Source organism: Schistocerca nitens, chromosome 7, assembly GCF_023898315.1.
Source record: "Schistocerca nitens isolate TAMUIC-IGC-003100 chromosome 7, iqSchNite1.1, whole genome shotgun sequence".
Classification (NCBI taxonomy): Eukaryota; Metazoa; Arthropoda; class Insecta; order Orthoptera; family Acrididae; genus Schistocerca; species Schistocerca nitens.
Window position 1 is genome coordinate 612,320,087 of NC_064620.1, and position 23,303 is coordinate 612,343,389.

At 41.6% G+C, this 23,303-nt stretch overlaps 1 protein-coding gene across 1 annotated transcript in view; it reads right to left on the minus strand.

Annotated features, from left to right (window-relative positions):
- LOC126195169 (uncharacterized) overlaps nt 1-23,303 on the minus strand; it is a 288,374-nt gene that overhangs the window by 87,292 nt on the left and 177,779 nt on the right. The window contains exons 3-6 of the mRNA XM_049933681.1: nt 22,335-22,496; nt 22,062-22,209; nt 4,605-4,838; nt 4,162-4,404 (exon numbers count right to left, since the gene is read on the minus strand). Of these exons, the coding sequence (XP_049789638.1) occupies nt 4,162-4,404; nt 4,605-4,838; nt 22,062-22,209; nt 22,335-22,496 (787 nt within the window). The remainder of the gene's footprint in view (nt 1-4,161; nt 4,405-4,604; nt 4,839-22,061; nt 22,210-22,334; nt 22,497-23,303) is intronic.

Consider the following 23,303-nt stretch of genomic DNA (forward strand, 5'->3'; position numbering starts at 1 on the left):
GCACAAGTTGCAAGCAATTCAAGCTTTTCCCATACTTCCTACATGTCTACCATACTGGAAATGAATTATGTCCATTCATTTTCTAAGTGAGAAGCTAAAACCTGTGTATCTGCTCTTTGTAGCAAAAATACTCTCCTATCCTTCTTGACTAATTTATTAACTTTAGTAACCATTATCACTAAATGACATCTTATCACTAATCGTTATCTCTATATTATCACCATCACTAAGGTCAGGCCTGTTAGTGGCTACAGGATCTAAAGTACTTCCATTGTCTGTGGGCAGTAGAACTAGCTGTTCAAACCGGTTTGAGATAAGTGTGTTCCAAACCACTTCACAACACCGCCTGTGCATACCACCTCCAATGAACCCATGCACATGCCAATCTATTCACAGTAGGTTGAAGTCACCTCCAACTATCGGGATATTTCTTCACTACTAAACACAGACTTACTTTGAATGATTTTGAAATTGTCATGGTGGACTTGGGTAGCAGGTAAAAACATACAGTAAGTCCAGAATGACTTTTGTTTTCATTCTGCAGTGGAGTGTGCCTCGATATGAAACTTTCTGGAAAATTGTAACTGTGTGCCCGAATGAAGCTCGAATATGAGACCTTTGCCTTTTGCAGACAACTGTTCTACCAACTGAACTAGTCATTATGACTAATGACCTACCCTCGAAGTTTTACTTCCACCAGTGCCTCGTCTCCTAACTTTCTAACTTCAAAGGCCATGCCTGCTCAAGATCCTTTCGGCTAGGGTTTCTAGCCACACAAGTTGCACAGGATAACTTCTGTGAAGTTAGGAAGGTAGGACATGTACTGGTGGAAGTACAGCTGTGCGGGGGAGGAGTCATGAGCTGTACTTGTGTAGCTCAGAGGAGTGCTTACTAGCAAAATGCCTGAGTTCAAGCCTCAGTCAGGAAGACAATTTTGATCTACCAGGAATTTTCATATAGGTGCACATTCGACGGCAGAGTAAAAAAAATTCATTCTTGATTTATTGAATGTTTTTACCAGCCACCTGATTCTACCATAAAAACTGTAGAACCATTCAAAAAGGTCTGTGCTCAGTAGCACAGAAATACCCACATAGCTGGAGGTGATTTCATCCTATTGAGCGTAGACTGGGATTTCTATGGAGTCACAGCACATGGTATGCACAGACAATCTTCTGGAGTGGTTTTGAACACACTTGTCTGAAAACTATTTTGAACAGCTAGTTTGACTATCCAAAGGCAATGGAAACACTTTAGATTTTGTAGCTACGAACAGGCCTGACCTTATTGATGGTGACAGTATAGGGACAGGGGTTAGTGATCATGATGTAATTCTAGGGGTAATGGTTACTAATGTCACTGAATTAGTCAGGAAGGATAGGGTAGTATTTTTGCTACAAAGACCAGATAAGCAGTTTTTAGCATCCCACTTAGAAAATGAATGAGCATAATTCATCATAAAATACACATGGAGAATTGATGGGCAAAGTTTAAACTTATTGTTCAGTGTGCTCTGGAGAAGTAAGTGACAAGTAGGTGGATTAAGGATGGAAAACACCCACAGTGGTTTAATAATCAAATGCAGAAAATGCTGAGGAAACAGAGATCATTGCACTCTTGGCTCAAAAAGGAACATGTAAGTGTCACCAGGTAAGGGGTAGTAGAAATTAATGTCCCATAATAAGATCAATATGCAAAGCACACATCTTCCAGTATCTTACCTACAACCTGAAAAAATTTCAGTAATATCTAAAATCAGTAAATGTGTCAGAGGCTTCTATCCAGTCACTCATCAACCAGTCTGGGAGGCAACAGAAGGCAGCAAAAGGAGACTGAAGTTTTAAATTTCATTTTTGAGAAACCAGTCATGCAGAAGGACTGTACAAACATGCCACCGTTTGTCTGTCACACTGACTCCTGCATGGAGAACATAGAATAGACCTCCCTGGCTTAGAGCAGCAACTGTAAGAATTTAACACAAGTAAGTCTCCAGGTGTGGATGGGAACCCAGTTTCGTTTTACACAGAGTAATCATATAGCATTGGCTGCTTACATATCTTGCATTTATCATGCCTCTCTCACCCTAAAACTAATTCTACATAATTACTCTGCAATTCACATTTAAGTGCCTGGCAGAGTGTTCATCAAACCACCTTCAAGCAATTCCTCTACTGTTCCATTTTCACATAAAATGCAGGAAAAAGAAGCACTTTAATCTTTCTGTGCAAGCTCTGATTTCTCTGATTTTATTGTGACGATCATCTCTACATTTCTACATACTGCAAATTCCCAAGGGACTGGAAAAAAGTGCAGGTGACTCCTGTATATAAGGAGGACCAATTTTGGCCTTAAAGGTCATTTTCAAGGTCATTAGATGTCAATGTGTTGTATAATTATTATTTGTTAAATGGCAGTTATAGCTGGGGGAAAAAAAAGAAGAAGGAAGCCCCAGAATTGAAACCTGAAAGCTTATTATGTGCAGTAATAGTCATCTTCATAAGTAATGCCATGTTATACGAAACTATATTTGCTCACATCCATTGTCAGATGAGTTGATGTCCAACACTGAAAGCAAGCACACACAGTAGGATTCTGCTTTTAATTCTGAATCTTGCACATTGTGTTCTGTCTTTCTGACTAGCTACATCTGCCATTTAATAACAGCATAACTCTTCAACACATCAGCACTTAATGTGCTTTCTGAAAATAACCTGTAAGATCAAAATTGGCCAATCCTGCAAGATGTAATAAAGTGATTACTTGTAAAAAGTAGCTGAGGTGTAATACTTCTTAATGTTCTCAACATCGGTTTGCTACAGTATTCTTGAACATATTCTGAGTTTGAATATAATGAAATTCCTCAAAACAGAAAAGCTATTGTCCACAAATCAGCATGGATTTAGAAAGCATCACATAGGTGAAATCTGTGGGACTGGCACTGCTGGAGGAAAGGGTATTGTGGAGACATGGATTAGCCACTGCCTGTGAAGTTAGGAAACATGGTAATGGCAGAAGCAAAGCTGTGAGGATGGATTATGAGTTGTGTTTGGGTAGCTCAGTTGTCAGATCGCCTGCCCATAAAAGGCTAAGTTCTTTAATTCAAATCTCAGTTCAGCACAGAGTTTTCATTTGCCAGGAAGTTTCATATCAGTGCACACACTGCTGCAGATTGAAAAATTCATTCTGGAAACAGCCCCCAGGCTGTGGCTAAGCCCTGTATCCACAATACCCTTTCAATCAGTGGTGATAGACCCACCAGTCTTCCAGGAGATGTCTGTAAATTTAGGAACGAAGGAAGTGAGGTGCTGACAGTGCTAAAGCTGAGAGTGTGGGTCATGAGTTGTGCTTGGCTAACTCAGTTGATAGAGGACTTGCCTGCAACAGGCAAAGGCCCCAAGCTTGATTCTTGTCTTCCACACAGTTTTAATCTGACAGGAAGTTTCACATAAAATAAATAACTTGGGTTCACCTAAACCTGTTTTGTGCTTCCAGACAACTTCACAGACTCGATTGACATCAATAGACAATATTTTTGTTCTGAGCAATCTACATTAGGCTGTAGCAAGACCTCAGTTTTGAGAATAATTTGAGAGAAACAACTTTTCTGGAGAGCAGTAAATTCAGGAACTTTGTTACAAATACTTCAAGAATTTACTGTCAAAATTTTGACAGCCTGAGTAACTTTAGTTTGTACACAGTCTGATTTTGGTCTCTGCCTTTCAACTGGTGAGTGTTCATAGAGGATCTGAAAGTACTGTCTAGCCCAAAAAGCTTCCATTTGAATTCCACAAGTCCTCTGTAACAAGAGTAGCTGTTACCTTTGTGTAGTGCACCCCTGACTTACCGAGTGACGTCCTACAATGCCTATGTCTAATGCAGAAGTACCTATTAACACTACACTCATAAGTCCTTCATGGGGGACAAATAATGTAAGGAATAAAGGTAATCAGTCACCATGTAACCAATGCACTTACTATTCAGGATACCCACAAAAATGACAAACTGTTACTAAGCTGTCAGTACTAAACCATCCATCACATCAGTTTTACACACACACTGCTTTGTGTTTTTCTGTCTGAAAAGATGGTAACATCTGATTCGGTGTAACAATTTACAAGTAAATTACTCAGAGAAAAAATAGCAAAATAAATCCAATCTTACCTTACGTCTATTGCCAAACTTAAGAGTATACACAATAAATGAATAGGAATGGCACAATTTTTTTACTGCAATATCAGTCCAATTTGCAGCACATTTGTGTTCATGTTTTATACAGCGTCTGCTGCCTTTCATGATACCACCATCAACAGCTAGCACTACGTTTAATTTACACATTGGACTTCTAACATCATTTGTCATTTTCCAAGTAAGACTGTGTGGTTCATAGCGCCCATGGGTTATTGCCTGTATAAAGCATAAATTACAGTGTAATAACACGTCAATTTACTGTTTGTGTACACCAGAAAACTTTTTATCATAATTGCAATAGTGCTTTTTAAGAATATTAGAGTAGTATTTTTGCACACTCATTAAATTACTATGTTCTTTGATATTTGCTCATACACACTTATTTTCTAAAATTTGTATTGGCAATTGGTTGTTACCTGGTTCACTGTAAGATTGTCTGTACAATCAAATTTTAAACTCAGTGATGCTAAATCATCATCTTGATTGTGACATATTGCACAAAAAATGTTCTGATACCAGACACCTGTTCTGGTGTTCAACACAGGAACATCAAATTTGTAGTCATATTTTTCTTCTGGAATACCTTCAAGTGTGCAGAGTTTTGAAAATCTGTCTTGAAATGGACACGATCTCACCATATATAGTGTGTGCTGCAAGAAGACATTTTTGTATTAATAAAACATTTCTTAAGACTCCAATAATTGTCATAATTACTTAGGTTCATAAAAACTATTACTTGTTTCCTTTCATTTTACTGGATAAGAAGTTGTTATTTTAATTAAAAAAGTATTTATGACAAAGCTATGTAATGTAGACTCAAACACTTATTAGATATTGTTCCAAAACTTAATTTCTGAGTTACAAGTTTAAATTATGTATCATTTAAACTTCCAAAGTTGTGACTTAAACAAGGTGTCTGACTACTTCTTCATCATTAAGTTTTGTCCAAAGAGTAATATGAATTACACCTGTGCAAAACTAATGTTGTCAATATTAATTACATTACATTAATACTTGTTCCATAGATCATGAATATGACATTTCATAATGATGTGGAACATGGCAGTTTAACATAAGTTTTCATTACACACAAAAAGATTTTTTTAATCAAACAGGGATTTCAATATGTCTCTCAGTTAAATTAATTTTTTCATTTTTGTGTGTTCCTTAGAATTCAGCTTGAATGACATGAAAGCCAGAGTACCTCTTAGTCCCCTCAAACAAAAAATTGTGCAACAGATGGGAGAAAGCGTATGTCACTCTCCTCTACAAGTAGGATAGCTGAAGTGATCCACAATACTACTGTGTAATATCTCTGATCGCCATCTTCTGTCGAATAGTAAAACATATACTGAGCCCAATCATGATGAAGTATGTTGAGCAGAATGACTTTCTCCATACCAATCAGTATAGATTCCAGAAACATTGGTCATACACAACATAATTCATGCTTTTTTCACAGAACATCCTAAAAGTCATGCATCCAGTAGTCAGGTAAACACAGCACTCCTTGACTACCAGAAAGAATTTGATCTGGTTCCATACATACATACATACATAACACACATATTATAAAGATGTATGAATATACATATGTATGTATTATGTTCAAAATCTTTTTCTAAACCACTGGACTGATTTCATCCAAATTTGATACACATTTCACTTGCTGCCTGGAAAGAATTGCTGTTGGGGTAAGAACTGGCTACCTGCCAAAGGGGTTGGGATGGGATTGAGGGTGAAAAGAAGTGTAGCCCACAATGCATAAATATTCAGACTTTATTCATCTAGTATTTGAGAACGAGAGCACTTAGTAACTTGCAACAAACTTAAAATGTAATTTCAAACCTTTGATAAGCTCTTTCTTGCTGACAACCAACAAAAAGTGATGAAATTAACAAAGTTTGTTACTTACTATACTTTCTATATTCATTCAGTAAATCACATGAGGCATTACATTTTAATTTAGTGTTTCTTTACTAATAACTGTATTCAAGATGTATTTTGCAGGCGGTATTCACATACATCACTGAATGTACATGCAAAATTATATCATTGCATGACATACAGTTCAGGAGATATAACATCATCAGCACTAAGATGCATGAAAAACTGCTGTATCATCCAATGTGTTTCAATTTTTAATTTCTTTGCTCCTAACTTTATTTGCAATACATTTCACAGACAGTTTCTACATATGGCACTAAATGTAAGTACAAAATTATATCATTGTACACCATGTAGTTCAGGAGATGATGTGTTATAAAATTTGAGCTGCATGAACACAACACTGCTAGGTTCAGTTCACTAGAGGTACATGTGAACTATGTGTACAAGTACGTGTGAAATATATGGCACATGCATATGTGGGTAAAGCCACACGTATAATGCTCCTGCTAAAACCCCTGTATCAATTTCAATCAAATTTGGTGCATAAACTACTTACTACCTGCAAAAATATTGTGCAGGAAGACCCACCAACCTCCTATTTGGGTAGAAGTGAAAATGTGGGCAGAAAAAGGAGGAGGAGAAACGGCAAGAGTAGGAGGAGGTGGAGGAGGGAGAGGAGGAGACAGGGGCAAGATGACCAGGAGGGGGAGGAGGAGCAGGAGCAGGAGCAGGAGCAGGAGCAGGAGCAGGAGGAGGAGGAGGAGCAGGACGAGGAGGAGGAGCAGGACGAGGAGTCAGGAGAAAGACGAGGAGGAGGAGGAGGAGGAGGAGGAGCAGGACGAGGAGTCAGGGGAAAGACGAGGAGGAGGACGAGGAGTCAGGGGCAAGATGAGGAGGAGGACGAGGAGTCAGGGGCAAGATGAGGAGGAGGACGAGGAGTCAGGGGCAAGACGAGGAGGAGGACGAGGAGTCAGGGGCAAGACGAGGAGGAGGACGAGGAGTCAGGGGCAAGACGAGGAGGAGGACGAGGAGTCAGGGGCAAGACGAGGAGGAGGACGAGGAGTCAGGGGCAAGACGAGGAGAAGGACGAGGAGGAGGAGGAGGAGGAGGAGGAGGAGGAGGAGGAGGAGGAGGTGGAGACAGGGGCAAGATGAGGAGGAGGTGGAGACAGGAGCAAGATGAGGAGGAGGAGGAGGAGGTGGAGACAGGAGCAAGATGAGGAGGAGGAGGAGGAGGTGGAGACAGGAGCAAGATGATGAGGAGGAGGAGGTGGAGACAGGAGCAAGATGAGGAGGAGGAGGAGGAGGAGGTGGAGGTGGAGACAGGGGCAAGATGAGGAGGAGGAGGAGGTGGAGACAGGTGCAAGATGAGGAGGAGGAGGAGGGGGTGGAGACAGGGGCAAGATGAGGAGGAGGAGGTGGAGACAGGGGCAAGATGAGGAGGAGGAGGAGGTGGAGACAGGGGCAAGATGAGGAGGAGGAGGAGGAGGAGGTGGAGACAGGGGCAAGATGAGGAGGAGAATGAGGAGGAGGAGGAGGAGGAGGAGGAGGAGCTGACAGGGGCAAGATGAGGAGGAGGAGGAGGAGGAGGAGGAGGAGGAGCTGACAGGGGCAAGATGAGGAGGAGGAGGAGGAGGAGGAGGAGGAGGAGGAGCTGACAGGGGCAAGATGAGGAGGAGGAGGAGGAGGAGGAGGAGGAGGAGGTGACAGGGGCAAGATGAGGAGGAGGAGGAGGAGGAGGAGGAGGAGGAGGAGGAGGAGGAGGAGGAGGTGACAGGGGCAAGATGAGGAGGAGGAGGAGGAGGTGGAGGAGGACGAGGAGACAGGGGCAAGAGGAGGAGACAGGGGCAAGACGAGGAGACAGGAGCAAGACGAGGAGACAGGGGCAAGACGAGGAGGAGGAGGAGGCAGGGGTAAGACGAGGAGGAGGAGGAGGCAGGGGTAAGACGAGGAGGAGGAGGAGGAGGAGGAGGAGGAGACAGGGGCAAGACAAGGAGGAGGAGGAGGAGGAGGAGGAGGAGACAGGTGCAAGACGAGGAGGAGGAGGAGACAGGTGCAAGACGAGGAGGAGGAGGAGGAGGAGGAGGAGGAGGAGGAGACGGGTAAGACAAGGAGGACGAGTTTTACTTTGAGGGAGGAGGAGGAGATTCGCTGGGAGGGAGGAGGAGGAGGAGATTCGCTGGGAGGGAGGAGGAGGAGGAGATTCGCTGGGAGGGAGGAGGAGGAGGAGATTCGCTGGGAGGGAGGAGGAGGAGACTGACTTGAAGGGATGTACAGGGTGGTGGAGATGGACAGAGGAGGGATGTGGTGGAGATGGACAGAGGAGGGATGTGGTGGAGATGGACAGAGGAGGGATGTGGTGGAGATGGACAGAGGAGGGATGTGGTGGAGATGGACAGAGGAGGGATGTGGTGGAGATGGACAGAGGAGGGATGTGGTGGAGATGGACAGAGGAGGGATGTGGTGGAGATGGACAGAGGAGGGATGTGGTGGAGATGGACAGAGGAGGGATGTGGTGGAGATAGACAGAGGAGGGATGTGGTGGAGATAGACAGATAGTACTTCACTGTAAATAAGTGCATCATCTGCAAAAGTCCTGAGGTTACTGTCAACATTGTGTACCAGATAAGCCATACACAACATAAACAATAAGGGTGTCAACACACTTCCCTGGAGCACACCTGAAATTACTTCTGCACCTACCAATAACTCTGCATCCATAACAACTTGCGGCATCACCCCTACCGAGAAATCCTTCATCCAGTCTCAAATTTTGGTTGATACACCCATGTAACCATACTATCATTAATAAACTAAGTACTTGGCATTGGCCAGGCATGTATTTATTCCAATCTTCTATTACTTCATCTACTCCCTCCCCCCTCCCTCTCCCTCATCTAACCCCACACAGTCCAATCTAGCCACTATCATGAACGATGATGAGGACAACACAAACACCCAGTCCCCGGGCAGAGAAAGTCCCCAACCCAGCCGGGAATTGCACATAAGATCCCATGACCCAGGGGAAGAGGATGTAAATGAAAATGAGATGGGTGATGTGATACTATGATAAGAATTGGACAGAACACTGAAAAACCTAATCCTCTACAAGGCCCCTGGAGTAGGTGACCTCCATCAGAATTACTGATATCCTAGGGAGAGCTGGTCATGACAAACCTCTTCCACCTGGTATGCAAGATGTGTGTGAAAGGTGGAATATCCTCAGAAGTCAAGAAGAATGTAATAATTCCATTTCTAACACAAGCACTTGCTGATAGGTGTGAATTTTATCAAACTATCAGTGTAATACATGGCTGCAAAATGCTAACAGAGTTTTTGTACCGAAGAATAGAATAACTGGTAGAAGCTGACCTGCGAGAAGATCAGTTTGTTTTCTGTAAAAATGTAGGAATACAGAGGCAACATTGACCCAATGATTTCTCTTGTAAGACAGGTTAAGGAAATGCAAATTTATATTTACAGCATTTAGAGAAAGCTTTTGACAATGTTCACTGGACTACTGTCTTTGAAATTCTGAAGGTAGGAGGGGAAAATACAGGGAGCACAAGGCTATTTACAACATTTGCACAGAAATCTAACAGCAGTTATAAGAGTCAAGGGGCATGAAAGTGAAGTAGTGGTTGAGAATGGAGTGAGAGTTGTAACCTATTGCCTATGTCATTCAAACCAAAGAAAAATTTGGAGTAGGAATTAAAGCTCAGTGAGAACGAATAAAAATTTTGAGGTTGTAAATGTTCAAATGTGTGTGAATTTCTAAGGGAGCAAACTGTTAAGGTCATCAGTCCCTAGACTTACACGCTACTTAAACTAGGACAACACTCACACCCATGCCTGACAGAGGACTCGAAGTTCCAGCAGGAGAGGCTACGCAATTCGTGACATGGCGTCTCTAACTGCGTGGCCACTCCACGCGGCTTTCTGGGTTGTAATTCTGTCAGAGACAGCAAAGGACTTGAAAGAGCACAGAACTGACAGTGTATTTAAAGGACAACATTAAGATGAACATCAACAATACCAAAATAAGAATAATGAATTGAAGTTGAATTAAATTTGGTGATGCTGAGGGAAATAGTTTAGCAAACGAGACACAAAGTAGTAGATGAACTTTGTTGCTTGGGCAATAAAATACACGATCATGGTCGAACCAGAGGGAATATAAAATGTAGATTTGTAATGGCATGAGAAGTGTTTTTGAAGAAGAGAAATTTGTTAACATTGAATTTAGATTTAAGTGTTATGGAGTCTTTCCTGAAAGCATTTGTATGGGGTTTAGCCACATATGGATATGAAACATGGATGATAAACAATTCAGATAGGATGAAAATAGAAGATTTTGAAATGTGGTGTTACAAAAAGAATGTTGAAGATTAGAAGAGGTACTGAATATAATTGGAAGAAAAGAAATTTGGGGCACAACTACAAGAAGGTGTCAGTTGACAGGACACATTCTGAGATATCAAGGGATAACCAGTTTAGTGTTGGATGGAAGTGTGGGTGGTTAAAAGTGAAGAGGGAGACCAAGAGATGAATACAATAAGCAGATTCAGAAGAATGTAAGTTACAGTAGTTATTAGGACACGAGTCTTGCACAGGATACAGTAATATGGGGGGATGCACCAAACAAATCTTTGGACTGAAGACTACAATGATGACAAGGATGACGACACTGGAGCTGAAGAATAAAACAAAACAGAAAAACTTAATCATATGTGCAGGCACTTACATACTTATAATTCTAGTTTGACAAGGTTCAGAGGGGTAGTCGGCTGTGGCCATATAGTAGAAACTGTCCCATCATTTGCCAGACATAATTTAGAAAAACAACGGAAAGTCTAAAGGATAACAGGAAGGAGATTAGAGCCTCCATTTTTCTGAATAGAATTTGTTTGAAACGTCACTATCACATATGGTTTACCCCTAGTGCACTACAAAACACTGCAAATATGTTATGTAATAATGTGCACTCATGCATAATTAAAGTTATTAAAACAATTTAAAAATCTCTTTCATTTATCACTACCAGTCACCAATGAAACCACACAGAATTATTTTACAATGTAGCTCTGCACACTTTATTAGCTGAAAATCAGGACCATGCTGATGATGATGATGACTGTTTTTTGTTTTGTGTATTGCAACTTCCGATTTGCTTGCCTAAAACACTGAGTCAGTATACCTGCACAACGAGCTCAGTTACAGTTTATGACATTGTTTCCTCACTGACTATAATATTACTGTTATTATCAAAGAGGTTCTTTCTGCATGATTAACTGTGTTGGGGAAAACATCGCTGTAGCAATACTGGACCTAATAGGCTATCCTCAGGAACTCCTCTGTTAATGTATTTTGGTTCACTAAAAGTTTATCCCTAAATAAAGTTAATATTGTCTCTGCATTTTGTATCCTACCTGCTAAGTATGATCAGAACCAGACATTAGGTACACCTCTTACTCCTAATGATTCTAGCTTATTTCATAGAATCTTATAGCCAACAGTATCTAAAGCCACAGGAATATTTAATATTATGTCTGTGACACACTCATCATTGTCATGATTGTGAATTCCACTGTGACTGATTCTGTTCTTCTGTCAATTTGGATCACAAACTATGATACACCTAGAGTAAAGAATTATTTAAATAAATACAACCTTCTGTCTTGCACAATTGATTATATATTTTTTGAAATACATGACAGCAGGGAAATTGGCCGATAGATCTCTATGTCTTCTGCATTACCACTCTTCATCAGAGGGCCGACTCAGGCCAATTTTACATACTCTTGAAGGCTACCTGATGAAACTGACTCATTCATTATGTATGTTAAAGAGTCTGCATGCTCTTTGTACATTGGTACTTCATCTAAGCCTGCTAATTATTTACATCTTATGCTTTCTACAGTTGTAATGACTTCATGCTCTGTGGTAAGTAATAATATCATTGTTAGTGCGTAATAATTTACATGTGTTATACTTGGTTTTCAGATAATCCACTTTCAAGGCATTATCCACACCCAAAAACATTCAAAATCCAATGAAAACTGGCAGAAGAACATCAGCTAGGAGGAAATTAGTATTAACTGACAAATGTAGCACTGAAATTCAACTGGATGTATATTTTAAAGTGTGCATGAAATTCATACTTAAGTTTAGTAATTGACGAAAAGTCATCAAGTAAAACAGAAGTGATTTCTGGCATTTCCCAAGGTAGTGTTATAGGCTCTTTGCTGTTCCTTATCTACATAAATGATTTCAGAGACAATCTGAACAGCGGTCTTCGGTTGTTTGCAGATGATGCTGTTGTTTATCGACTAATAAAGTCATCAGAAGATAAAAAAAAACTGCAAAACAATTTAGAAAAGATATCTGAATGTCACAAAAAGTGGCAGTTGATCCTAAATAATGAGAAGTGTGAGGTCATCCACCTGAGTGCTAAAAGGAACTCGTTAAACTTCAGTTGCACGATAAATCAGTCTAATCTAAAAGCTTTAAATTCAACTAAATACCTAGGTATTGCAATTATGAACAATTTAAATGGAAAGGAACACATAGAAAATGTTGTGGGGAAGGCTAACCAAAGGACTGCGTATTATTGGCAGGACACTTAGAAAATGTAACAGACCTACTAAGGAGACTGCCTACACTATGCTTGTCTGTCCTCTTTTAGAATACTGCTGTGCGGTATGGGATCCTTACCAGGTAGGACTGACGGAGTACATCAAAAAAGTTCAAAGAAAGGCAGCATGTTTTATATTATCGTGAAATATGGGAGAGAGTGTCGCAGAAATGATACAGGATTTGGGCTGGAAATCATTAAAAGAAAGGTGTTTTTCATTGCGACGGAATCTTCTCACGAAATTCCAATCACCAACTTTCACCTCCGAATGTGAAAATATTTTGTTGACACTGACCTACATAGGGGGGAATGATCACTATGATAAAATAAGGGAAATCAGAGCTCATACGGAAAGATGTAGGTGTTCATCCTTTCCGCGCGCTATCCGAGATTGGAATAATGGAGAATTGTGAAGGTGGTTTGATGAACCCTTTGCCAGGCACCTGGATGTGGTTTGCAGAGTATCCATGTAGATGTAGATGTAGTACAGCTGGCATAAGTGAAGTACATGACTGGGCACCCAATTTTAATGTTGGAAAAACTAGCCAGTCTTCTGTCATCTATTGAATTACTGAAAGAAATTTCCTAGCAATCATTTCAAAACTTCAAGGTAGAATATCTTGTAGCTGGGGTGAAGTTTCACCTAAGCCACTAAACAAATGCAAAGAAGAATTAGTGAGGCCTCTGACACCCCTTGTAAATGACTCCCTCTACCAAGAATAATTCCCTGACAGCATGAGAATCACTGACATCCTACCAGCACATAAAAAGGAAATAAAATGGACACAAAAAACTACAGGCCAATATTGTTAACTTCAGAACTTGGCAAATTACTAGAGAAAGTAATAAAAAATCAGTTTGAGAGATATTTCACCAGACACAATATATACAATGATTCACAATATGGTTTTAGAAAAGGAAGATGCACTGTAACAGCAGCAGCAATTTTTATTCATGAATTAATATTAAACACATTGGATAAAGGCACTTAACAGGATATGAGTTGTGCGTTGTGAACCATACCTTGCTACTGCACAAATAAGAAGAATGTGGGATGAGAGTAGTAGTCTTATGACCTCTTGCCTCCTATTTGAAAGCCAGGAAACAGTGTCTTAAGCTAACTTATAGAGGAATGAACAGTTTCTACCAGCTGGATCAACCTACATGATATAGTGTGGTATGCCTCAAGGAAGTACATTATGGCCTTTTCTGTTCCTTGAGTATGTTATTAATGTAAAAGAACCTCAAAATTGCAAGGTCCTAAGCTATGCTGATAACACATTCTTTGTCAGCTGGGGCTATGATATGCAAACTGCTGTCAACAGGTGTTAAATCAATTACAATATTCTGTCAACTCACCCTACTGCAAATAAGTGACAATGCAATTCATGTTTAGCTATAATATGAACATAAACATCTCCACTGAAACTTAGTCACACAATAAACACAAATTTTTTTGCTGTTATTGTTTATGAACACCTGCCATGCAAAGAGCATGTAGATCATATTTGTAAGAAAACCAGTAAAAATGTGTATCTACTGAAATGGGTCTCAACCTTCCTAGGCCATGATGCCTTGACAATATTAGGAAAAGGATAGATTGCTACTCCATATAAAAAACCTGCTGAGTTGCAGATGGGCACTACAAAAAGGCTGTCACACATTATAGCTTTTGGTCAAAGTCTCCTTCTGGAAAGAAAACGCACACGAGCAAGCACACCTAATGCAAACATAACCTCTACCACCACCAGCTCCAACTGGAATACTGATCATGTGACCATGAGGTGTGCTTGCTTGTGTGAATGTATGCGCATTTTATTTACTGAAAAAGGCTTTGGCCAAAAGCTATAATGTGTAACAGTCTTTTCATTGTGCCTGCCTGAGCTACAAGGGTTATCTTTACAGTGTTTAGCAATTTATCTTTTTCCTAATATTGTTGATATTGTAACCTGGAGTTTCCACTGTTTGCAAATATACACTCCTGGAAATGGAAAAAAGAACACATTGACACCGGTGTGTCAGACCCACCTTACTTGCTCCGGACACTGCGAGAGGGCTGTACAAGCAATGATCACACGCGCAGCACAGCGGACACACCAGGAACCGCGGTGTTGGCCGTTGAATGGCGCTAGCTGCGCAGCATTTGTGCACCACCGCCGTCAGTGTCAGCCAGTTTGCCGTGGCATACGGAGCTCCATCGCAGTCTTTAACACTGGTAGCATGCCGCGACAGCGTGGACGTGAACCGTATGTGCAGTTGACGGACTTTGAGCGAGGGCGTATAGTGGGCATGCGGGAGGCCGGGTGGACGTACCGCCGAATTGCTCTACACGTGGGGTGTGAGGTCTCCACAGTACATCGATGTTGTCGCCAGTGGTCGGCGGAAGGTGCACGTGCCCGTCGACCTGGGACCAGACCGCAGCGATGCACGGATGCACGCCAAGACCGTAGGATCCTACGCAGTGCCGTAGGGGACCGCACCGCCACTTCCCAGCAAATTAGGGACACTGTTGCTCCTGGGGTATCGGCGAGGACCATTCGCAACCATCTCCATGAAGCTGGGCTACGGTCCCGCACACCGTTAGGCCGTCTTCCACTCACGCCCCAACATCGTGCAGCCCGCCTCCAGTGGTGTCGCGACAGGCGTGAATGGAGGGACGAATGGAGACGTGTCGTCTTCAGCGATGAGAGTCTCTTCTGCCTTGGTGCCAATGATGGTCGTATGCGTGTTTGGCGCCGTGCAGGTGAGCGCCACAATCAGGACTGCATACGACCGAGGCACACAAGGCCAACACCCGGCATCATGGTGTGGGGAGCGATCTCCTACACTGGCCGTACACCACTGGTGATTGTCGAGGGGACACTGAATAGTGCACGGTACATCCAAACCGTCATCGAACCCATCGTTCTACCATTCCTAGACCGGCAAGGGAACTTGCTGTTCCAACAGGACAATGCACGTCCGCATGTATCCCGTGCCACCCAATGTGCTCTAGAAGGTGTAAGTCAACTACCCTGGTCAACAAGATCTCCGGATCTGTCCCCCATTGAGCATGTTTGGGACTGGATGAAGCTTCGTCTCACGCGGTCTGCACGTCCACCACGAACGCTGGTCCAACTGAGGTGCCAGGTGGAAATGGCATGGCAAGCCGTTCCACAGGACTACATCCAGCATCTCTACGATCGTCTCCATGGGAGAATAGCAGCCTGCATTGCTGCGAAAGGTGGATATACACTGTACTAGTGCCGACATTGTGCATGCTCTGTTGCCTGTGGTTCTGTCAGTGTGATCATGTGATGTATCTGACCCCAGGAATGTGTCAATAAAGTTTCCCCTTCCTGGGACAATGAATTCACGGTGTTCTTATTTCAATTTCCACGAGTGTATATTGCATAGTTGGGTAGCAGTTGTTGGGGCTGGATACCAGTGTCAACAAGTAGGCTGTTCACAAGGCTGGTCTGAAAGGCACCTTTTGAAGTTGAACCCCACAATGGTGTGTTGGGTCCAGCATCTGTAATATTGAGCCATACACCAGCCTCATATGATCAAGACAAGACAGGATCAGAGCTTTCTAGAGCCACAAAAGTGTAGAGCAGTCTGCACCCTTATTGGTGTCACTGAGACAATTAATAATATTAAGATGGAACAAGTGTGTTTGCTTAAGTTAGCAAAGATGGGGAATCCATGTCAACTGGGCAACAAAGACCAATCCCAAGGACCACTGACAACCACTAGAGCCCTGTAGGACCCCTTTCTCTTACGTATGGGGAGTACTGTAGGAAGCACCAACTTGAACCTAGAAAGTACAGTGAGACAACAAATCAGGTAAAAAAAATTGTGAGTTGACTCCAGAGACCCCCACTCATGGACGATGTGGTGCCACCACACAGTGTCATAAGCGCTATGCAAGTCTAAGAAGACAGTGATAAGATGTTGGTGGTGGGAAAAAGCCAACTGAATAGCAGACTCCAGGCAGACCATATTGTCAGCAGTATAACAGCCTTGGCAAAAACTGCCCTGGGGCAGAGCCAAAAGACCCCGATACTCAAACTAACAACACAGCCATCAGTTCATCATACATTATAGCAACTTGCAGAGAACTTTAGTGAGACTAATTGGGTGGTAACTGTCCATATCAGGGGGAGGGGGGGGGTTACCCCATTTCAATACTGGGATGATCACAGCTTATTGCCATTGAGACGGGAACTCACCCTTGGTCCAGATACAGTTGAAAATGGCAAGGGTGTGACATTGGTAATCCAATGATAGGTGTTTGAACATTTGGCTGTGGATGCAGTCTGGTCCAGGAGCCATGTTGAGGCAAATAGCTGGGGCACTGAGGAATTCCCACTAACTGAACAGAGCATTATAAGATTCCAGGTGATTGTAGCAGTTGCTCTGCACACTGTTTGAGGAAATGAAATGCCGGCTGATAATTCAAGCATCATGAAAAGTGAAATATTTGGCAACAATGTCTGGATCAGCATAGACACCATCATTCATACATACAGAGACCACGTATACACAGCATACTAGTGTCCACAGAGGTGTCAAATATTTGCCCAAGCCCATGAAGGAGGGGTACATGGCCCATTGTACTGCTCCCAGCATTCTTGTTTCTGTTGTTTTATGTGGTGGTGGACCTTCGCATGGGGCCATTTAAAGGCAATGAGGTACTCCATCAGTCGATGTTGCTTATGGCGTTTGAGTGCGACTTACAATGTCTAATAGCAACAGTGATTTTGGGGGTCCCCCTAGGTACTGTCTTCCAACAGGGGCCAAGAGAACCCCTAGGAAGAGGTGACTGCTGAGTCAGATGCCAGTACAATGGATACGGTTGTGCTCTGGACAACTATATCAATACTACCATGTGGCACGGTGTGGAGGGCAATGACAGTGGTGAAAGCATCCCAGTCAGCTTTGGAGAGAGCCCATCAGGGTGGAGGACCAGGTGAGTGATGCTGAGGTAGGGTAAAACAGTAGGGGTCACCAGGAACACTGCCTCGGATACAGAGGCAGAACATGTTGGGTCTGGTAGCACAGGCACCACCAGAATCTCCCTCTTTCTGTAGGATTACTTCTTGTCCTTAGATGATTTAGACTTCTGCAAAGGCTTGTCTACCCCAGATTCTGGGACGGAGGAGGAATGCAAAGTTCTACAGCCTGAAACCTGTGGCTCTCACTGGTAATGGTGCAGGAGGAGGGAGTTGCTTCTCCAGCTGGCGGTTTGGGGACTAACATCACCAGCAGATTGGGAGCTGATGCACCCAAATGGTGTGCGAGGGAAACTGTAGGAGGAGGACCCCACTTACCAGGGAGCAGTTGTAGTCGGCTGGCCCCAAGGGTCAGATGTAGGAGATATGGAGGGCAATGGCACAGTCACTAAAAAGGAAGACATCATTGCAGCAGTAGAATACATCATCATCATCGGTGCAGGATGTAGGCAATTGTATTTCTTCTTGGCTTCTTGATACATGAAGCAGTCAAAGGTCTTGTATTCCTGGATTTTCTTTTCTCATTTGAAAATGGGGCAGTCTGGTGAACAGAGGCAACAGTCTTCCTTACAGCTGACACAGATGGGGTAAGAGACACAAGGAATGTTTCTGTGCAGCTGCCGACCCCAATCCCTACAGCCACAGCTAGCATTGCAACACAAAGACACATGTCCAAATCACAAGCGTTTTTAGTACCACATGGGGGGGAGGAATATACAGCTTAACATCAGAGTGATACACCATCCCATTGACCTTCATGAGCAATGAGTCACCTAAAAGGTCCAAGATATAGGGTCCAGGGTGAACTGTGTTGTCTTTTGGTAGACACAACACGCAAAATGAACACCTCGTCACTCGTCATCACTTTCTAAAATGAGATTTCAATGGAAAATGATACCCTGTGCCATATTCAGACATTTATGGGGATTATAGTGACAGGGATGTCACCCTGTTGGTTGCAGATGAGCATTGCCTATGAATGAGTGGGGTGGCCATTTTAAGGAGAACATTGCCACTTTTCATTTTTGAAATCACTGCCACTTCCCCAAACCTGTCCTTGAAGTTTTCAATGAGAAACAATGGCTTTGTAGTAAAAAAGGAATTCCTGTCCATCCTAAAACAAACCAAGTATCAGGTGGTGTATTTCTCACCTTGTCTCTGAGCCCTATGACCCTCCCATGGCATATCCGGAGAAAGGAACATGTTGGGGTCACACCTCTCCTCATTGTAATATGCCTTAGCTTCAGAAGCGACTGCTGGGGCCATGAGCCACCAGCAGAGGAAAGTTTAATTCACTTCCTGTGAAAATCTTCCACCACGGTACCACCCATTCTGAATGGGGGCAATCCCCAAGGGTGCCACTCAGCCTTTACAAGTAACACACACACACACACACACACACACACACACACACACACACACACACACACTCACACGCGCACACGCACGTGCACATACTAAATGAAAGAGATATGAGCCTCCTGAGGGCTTTCACCATGTGATTTTCACACCTCTGGTGAGCTGAAGAGAGATATGCATGGACATTTGTTTGTCAGATGAGGAAGTGCAAGAGTGAGTGTGGTTGTGGATCCTTCCGCAGCTGACCATGTTCTACAAAACAGGAATTTATCATCTCACCTCCCAGTGGGATAACTGCCTTAATGAATGTGGTGATTACTTCTGAATGGAACCAGAATTTGATGATTACTTTTGAATGGAACCATCCCTGGTCCTGTTGTGGTAGGTGTTGAGCTCTCTTTAGACTGTGCCTTACAAATATGTATGCAAATTCCTGTAATAATAATTTACAATTATCAGGTACATTGAACTCATAACAGATTCAGCCTCCAGTAGACTAAAATATGTAATAATCGAACAATATCTTCAAAATAATCTTCAGTTTACTAATCTAAATTCCACTACTCTGATCATTATTGCCAGAAAATTGACTACATTAATGTGGCTCATCCAGAAATGGCAAAAATAATCAAGCAGAAATGAGGCCTAACCTGTACAAACATCTCATTCAAAAATGCACTAGCTAAATAGAATTGGGACAATCTATGCTCATTACAAGGACCAAGCAATAAATGGGATGCATTTCATTCAACTCTGTAATGTATTTTGATTCTTGTCATGAAGTAAAAGAATAAAAACATACCTGAGCCCCAAATAGCTGGACAAAAATCAGTTTGAAACTCTCAGCTAGTTTAGTAAAATGTTGAATGTGCCCAACCCCAATGTGTTGTACAAATCATCTGGGAAGCAAATTATCAAAGAAAAATATACTAGTGTTGAGCAAAGTCAGCAAAAGTAACTCATGCTGCTGGGAGCTCATCAACAAATGTCATAAGACATGTGCAAATACAAAAGCCAAGTGATAGATATTAGACATGAATGTCAACCAATATTAGTCCCAGAAACAGTTTGTAATATTTTCAACAAGTGTCTTTGCTACTGGCACTGTAATTTTAGACACAGATCTACCTATCAAGAGAATACAGAGCTACAGGGTAGAGGAGAGCGTCAAATTTGAAGAAATAAAAGAGCAAGATAGAAGCAAAATACTTTAGCAGCTAAAAAAACACACTAAAGCTTGTGATGGCCTTTCTGGCATAGTAATTAAAAGATTTACAAAGGTAATGGCTGAAACAATTACATATCTCATCAACTGTAGCATCAAAGAAGACGTGCTTCCCAGTACATTGAAAAGGAGCACAGTCAGGTCAATAAATAAAAATGAATTAACAGGGGAACCATCAAACTAGCAACAGGTATCAATTTTCCTCACATTTTGTAATATCCTTGAGTCAGTAATGTTCATTCAGCTTGTGCTTTTCACTATAAACCATCTTCTAACAGAACTCCAACATTGATACTGGGAAGTTTGTAACACCACAACAGCTGAGAAAGCATTTCTCCCCAAAGTTTATACTCATCTATATGATGAGAAGAATACTGTGGGCATATTTTTAGGTCTTTCAAAAGCATTTAATCTAGTAAATCGTGCACTAGTCTTATAGAAACTGAAGGACTGCAATATCAGACACACACGATTTGAACTTCTATCTTCATACCTGCAAATTCATAAACAGTACACAGATATAAATTATCAGAAATGTGTGAGAAAAATCAACATTCAGTCTAAAATAAACAGTAATGGAGCATGTGGCACAGGCATCAGTACTATGAATACCAGGACCATTTATTTTTCTTGTCTATACATGGTTGACAGAAACAATCTGGAAAGCCTGTAAGAATGATTGTTAAGAAAAAAGTTCTATATGTACTACCATTTATGAGTTAATTAGCATTGAAGTTAGCCAATCAGGCTATTGCACATACAAATTCAAGCAACCCATGAGAGACGGTGGTGCCTAAGGTGTTGTTCATTTTGTTTCCTAGAACCAAACAAGAGAGCAACACAAAAGTTGGGCATAGGATAGTTGCAAGAATCGAACCCAAGCCAATGGATGAGCAGTCTCGTGCATTACCATCTACATTATAAAAACAATGGACACTAATTGTATCTGGCAAAAGGCCTGAATTTGTGCATGCAATAACCTGATTAGCTAACTTCAATGCTAATTAATTCAGAAACAGTGCAACATACTGAATTTTTTCCATAACATTTTTTCTCAACACAGGTCAAAACCATATTTTACTTAGAACACATTTTCTCTAGTTAAAACCAGTTCATACTGAACTATATTACAACTAGAATTTCCTAGCTGTAACTAAAATTTACTGCTTTATATGTTCAAATTTTAGATAAAAGTAGTTTTAACTTTAATATTAGATAAGACTAGTTTTAGCTACAGAAATAATTAAATCAAAAGCAATTAAGTGTTGATTGGGATTAAAAAAAGTTACCATCTCAATTATGTTTGCATATTTTCTGGAAGTTTCATTTCTTAGTCCATTTCGACCTCCGTGACCAACAGCCACACGAGCGGCTTCAGTTATATCGAAAACTTCATCTACATGTAAGCAGTTCTTTATAGGCACCTTTTGTCACTAATTTTCACCACTCAGAAGTCTCAATAACCTCGACTTAATTTAATCTTCTGTACTGTTTGTGTGTCCTTTTCAGCTCCTTCAACTTTGTCCACTAATTTACCTTTTGTTGTCACATTGCTGTGATTTTCTTTTCTTGTGTTCATCAATCTATAATGTCCTTTTTAAGAATTATTCTTTCTATCACATTTCTTGATTTAGAGCTGCCACAAGAAATGTGTACAAGTCAATCTATACATGCCTATTGGAAGACTGGAGAGAGAGAGAGAGAGAGAGAGAGAGAGAGAGAGAGAGAGAGAGAGAGAGAGAGAGAGAGATCCACAGCTTCATACGACGTACAGGATTTGATCCATTCTGCCACCCTGCACAGTCCCACAGGATGGGAGAAACAGGTTCCTGTTGTAGCTCCACCTCTGTAACTTTGTCAGGGCAGCAATCACGATACAAGTGGCACTCGTCATCACAAAAGCAACGAGCAGCAGAAAACCTGCAGGAGAGGAAGGCAGGTTGCAGGTAGCACTGTTTTATTAAACAAGAAGCAGTTATAATATATTTTACTGTGCTAATTAAAACAGTAACATATTAACTCAATGTCCAATATGTGCTACTTACGTTCGATTATCCATCATATTTGGAGAGTCACTGCTTACTGGAAATTTGCCTTTGCAAGAACCATGGATGCATCCTTTGATTTCCTGCACCTTCTGGAGAAGTTGGTTGTCACACAAGGTTTTTTGTGCAAAGAGGGACAGGATATACAACCAAATGACAAACCTGCCAGCAGAGAATCTTTACTAGTATAAGGACTGTACTAAATTAGTACACAAATGCATCATGTCTGAAAGAATTTTCATTATGCACATACACTAAGAAAATGTGCACAGATATTTTGTGTAGTTATACAGTAATATTGTTGTTGTTGTAGTTGTAGGTGGTGGTGGTTTGCTCTTCAGTCTGGAGATGGACATGATGCAACTCTCCACAGTAATTAATCATGTGCAAGTATCTTCATCTCTGCATAACTAATGCAGCCCACATCAATTTGAACTCATTTACTATTTCTGAATCATGGTGTCCTTCTAAGATTCCAGCCCCCCCCCCCCTCCCCCCAAGCTTCCCTAGATTACAAAATTAAATACCTCTTGATGTATTAAGATGTGTCCAACAACCTTATTGATTATCAAATCTGCTTACCTAATCTTCAGTATTCTCATCTAATATAACATTTCAAAACTTTCTGATCTCTTCTTGTCTGCACTGCTTATTATTCACATTTCACTTCCAAACGTAGCTATGCTCCAGACAAACACTTACACAAATTTCTCATTTTCAGAAACAGTTTTCATGCAATTGCCTGTCTGCATTTTGTGCCCTCTTTACTTCAGCCATTGGCATTTTGCTGCACTTCTTTAAGTGCATAATTTCCAAATCTACTCCCCCAGGAACATCTGACTCAATTCAACTACACTCCATTAGGACTGTTTTACATTTATTAATGTTCTACATATGCCACAGCACAAAATTTTTAGCTATGTATGTTGATCAACAATTAAAATGGGGTGAACATATCAGGGTCCTTGG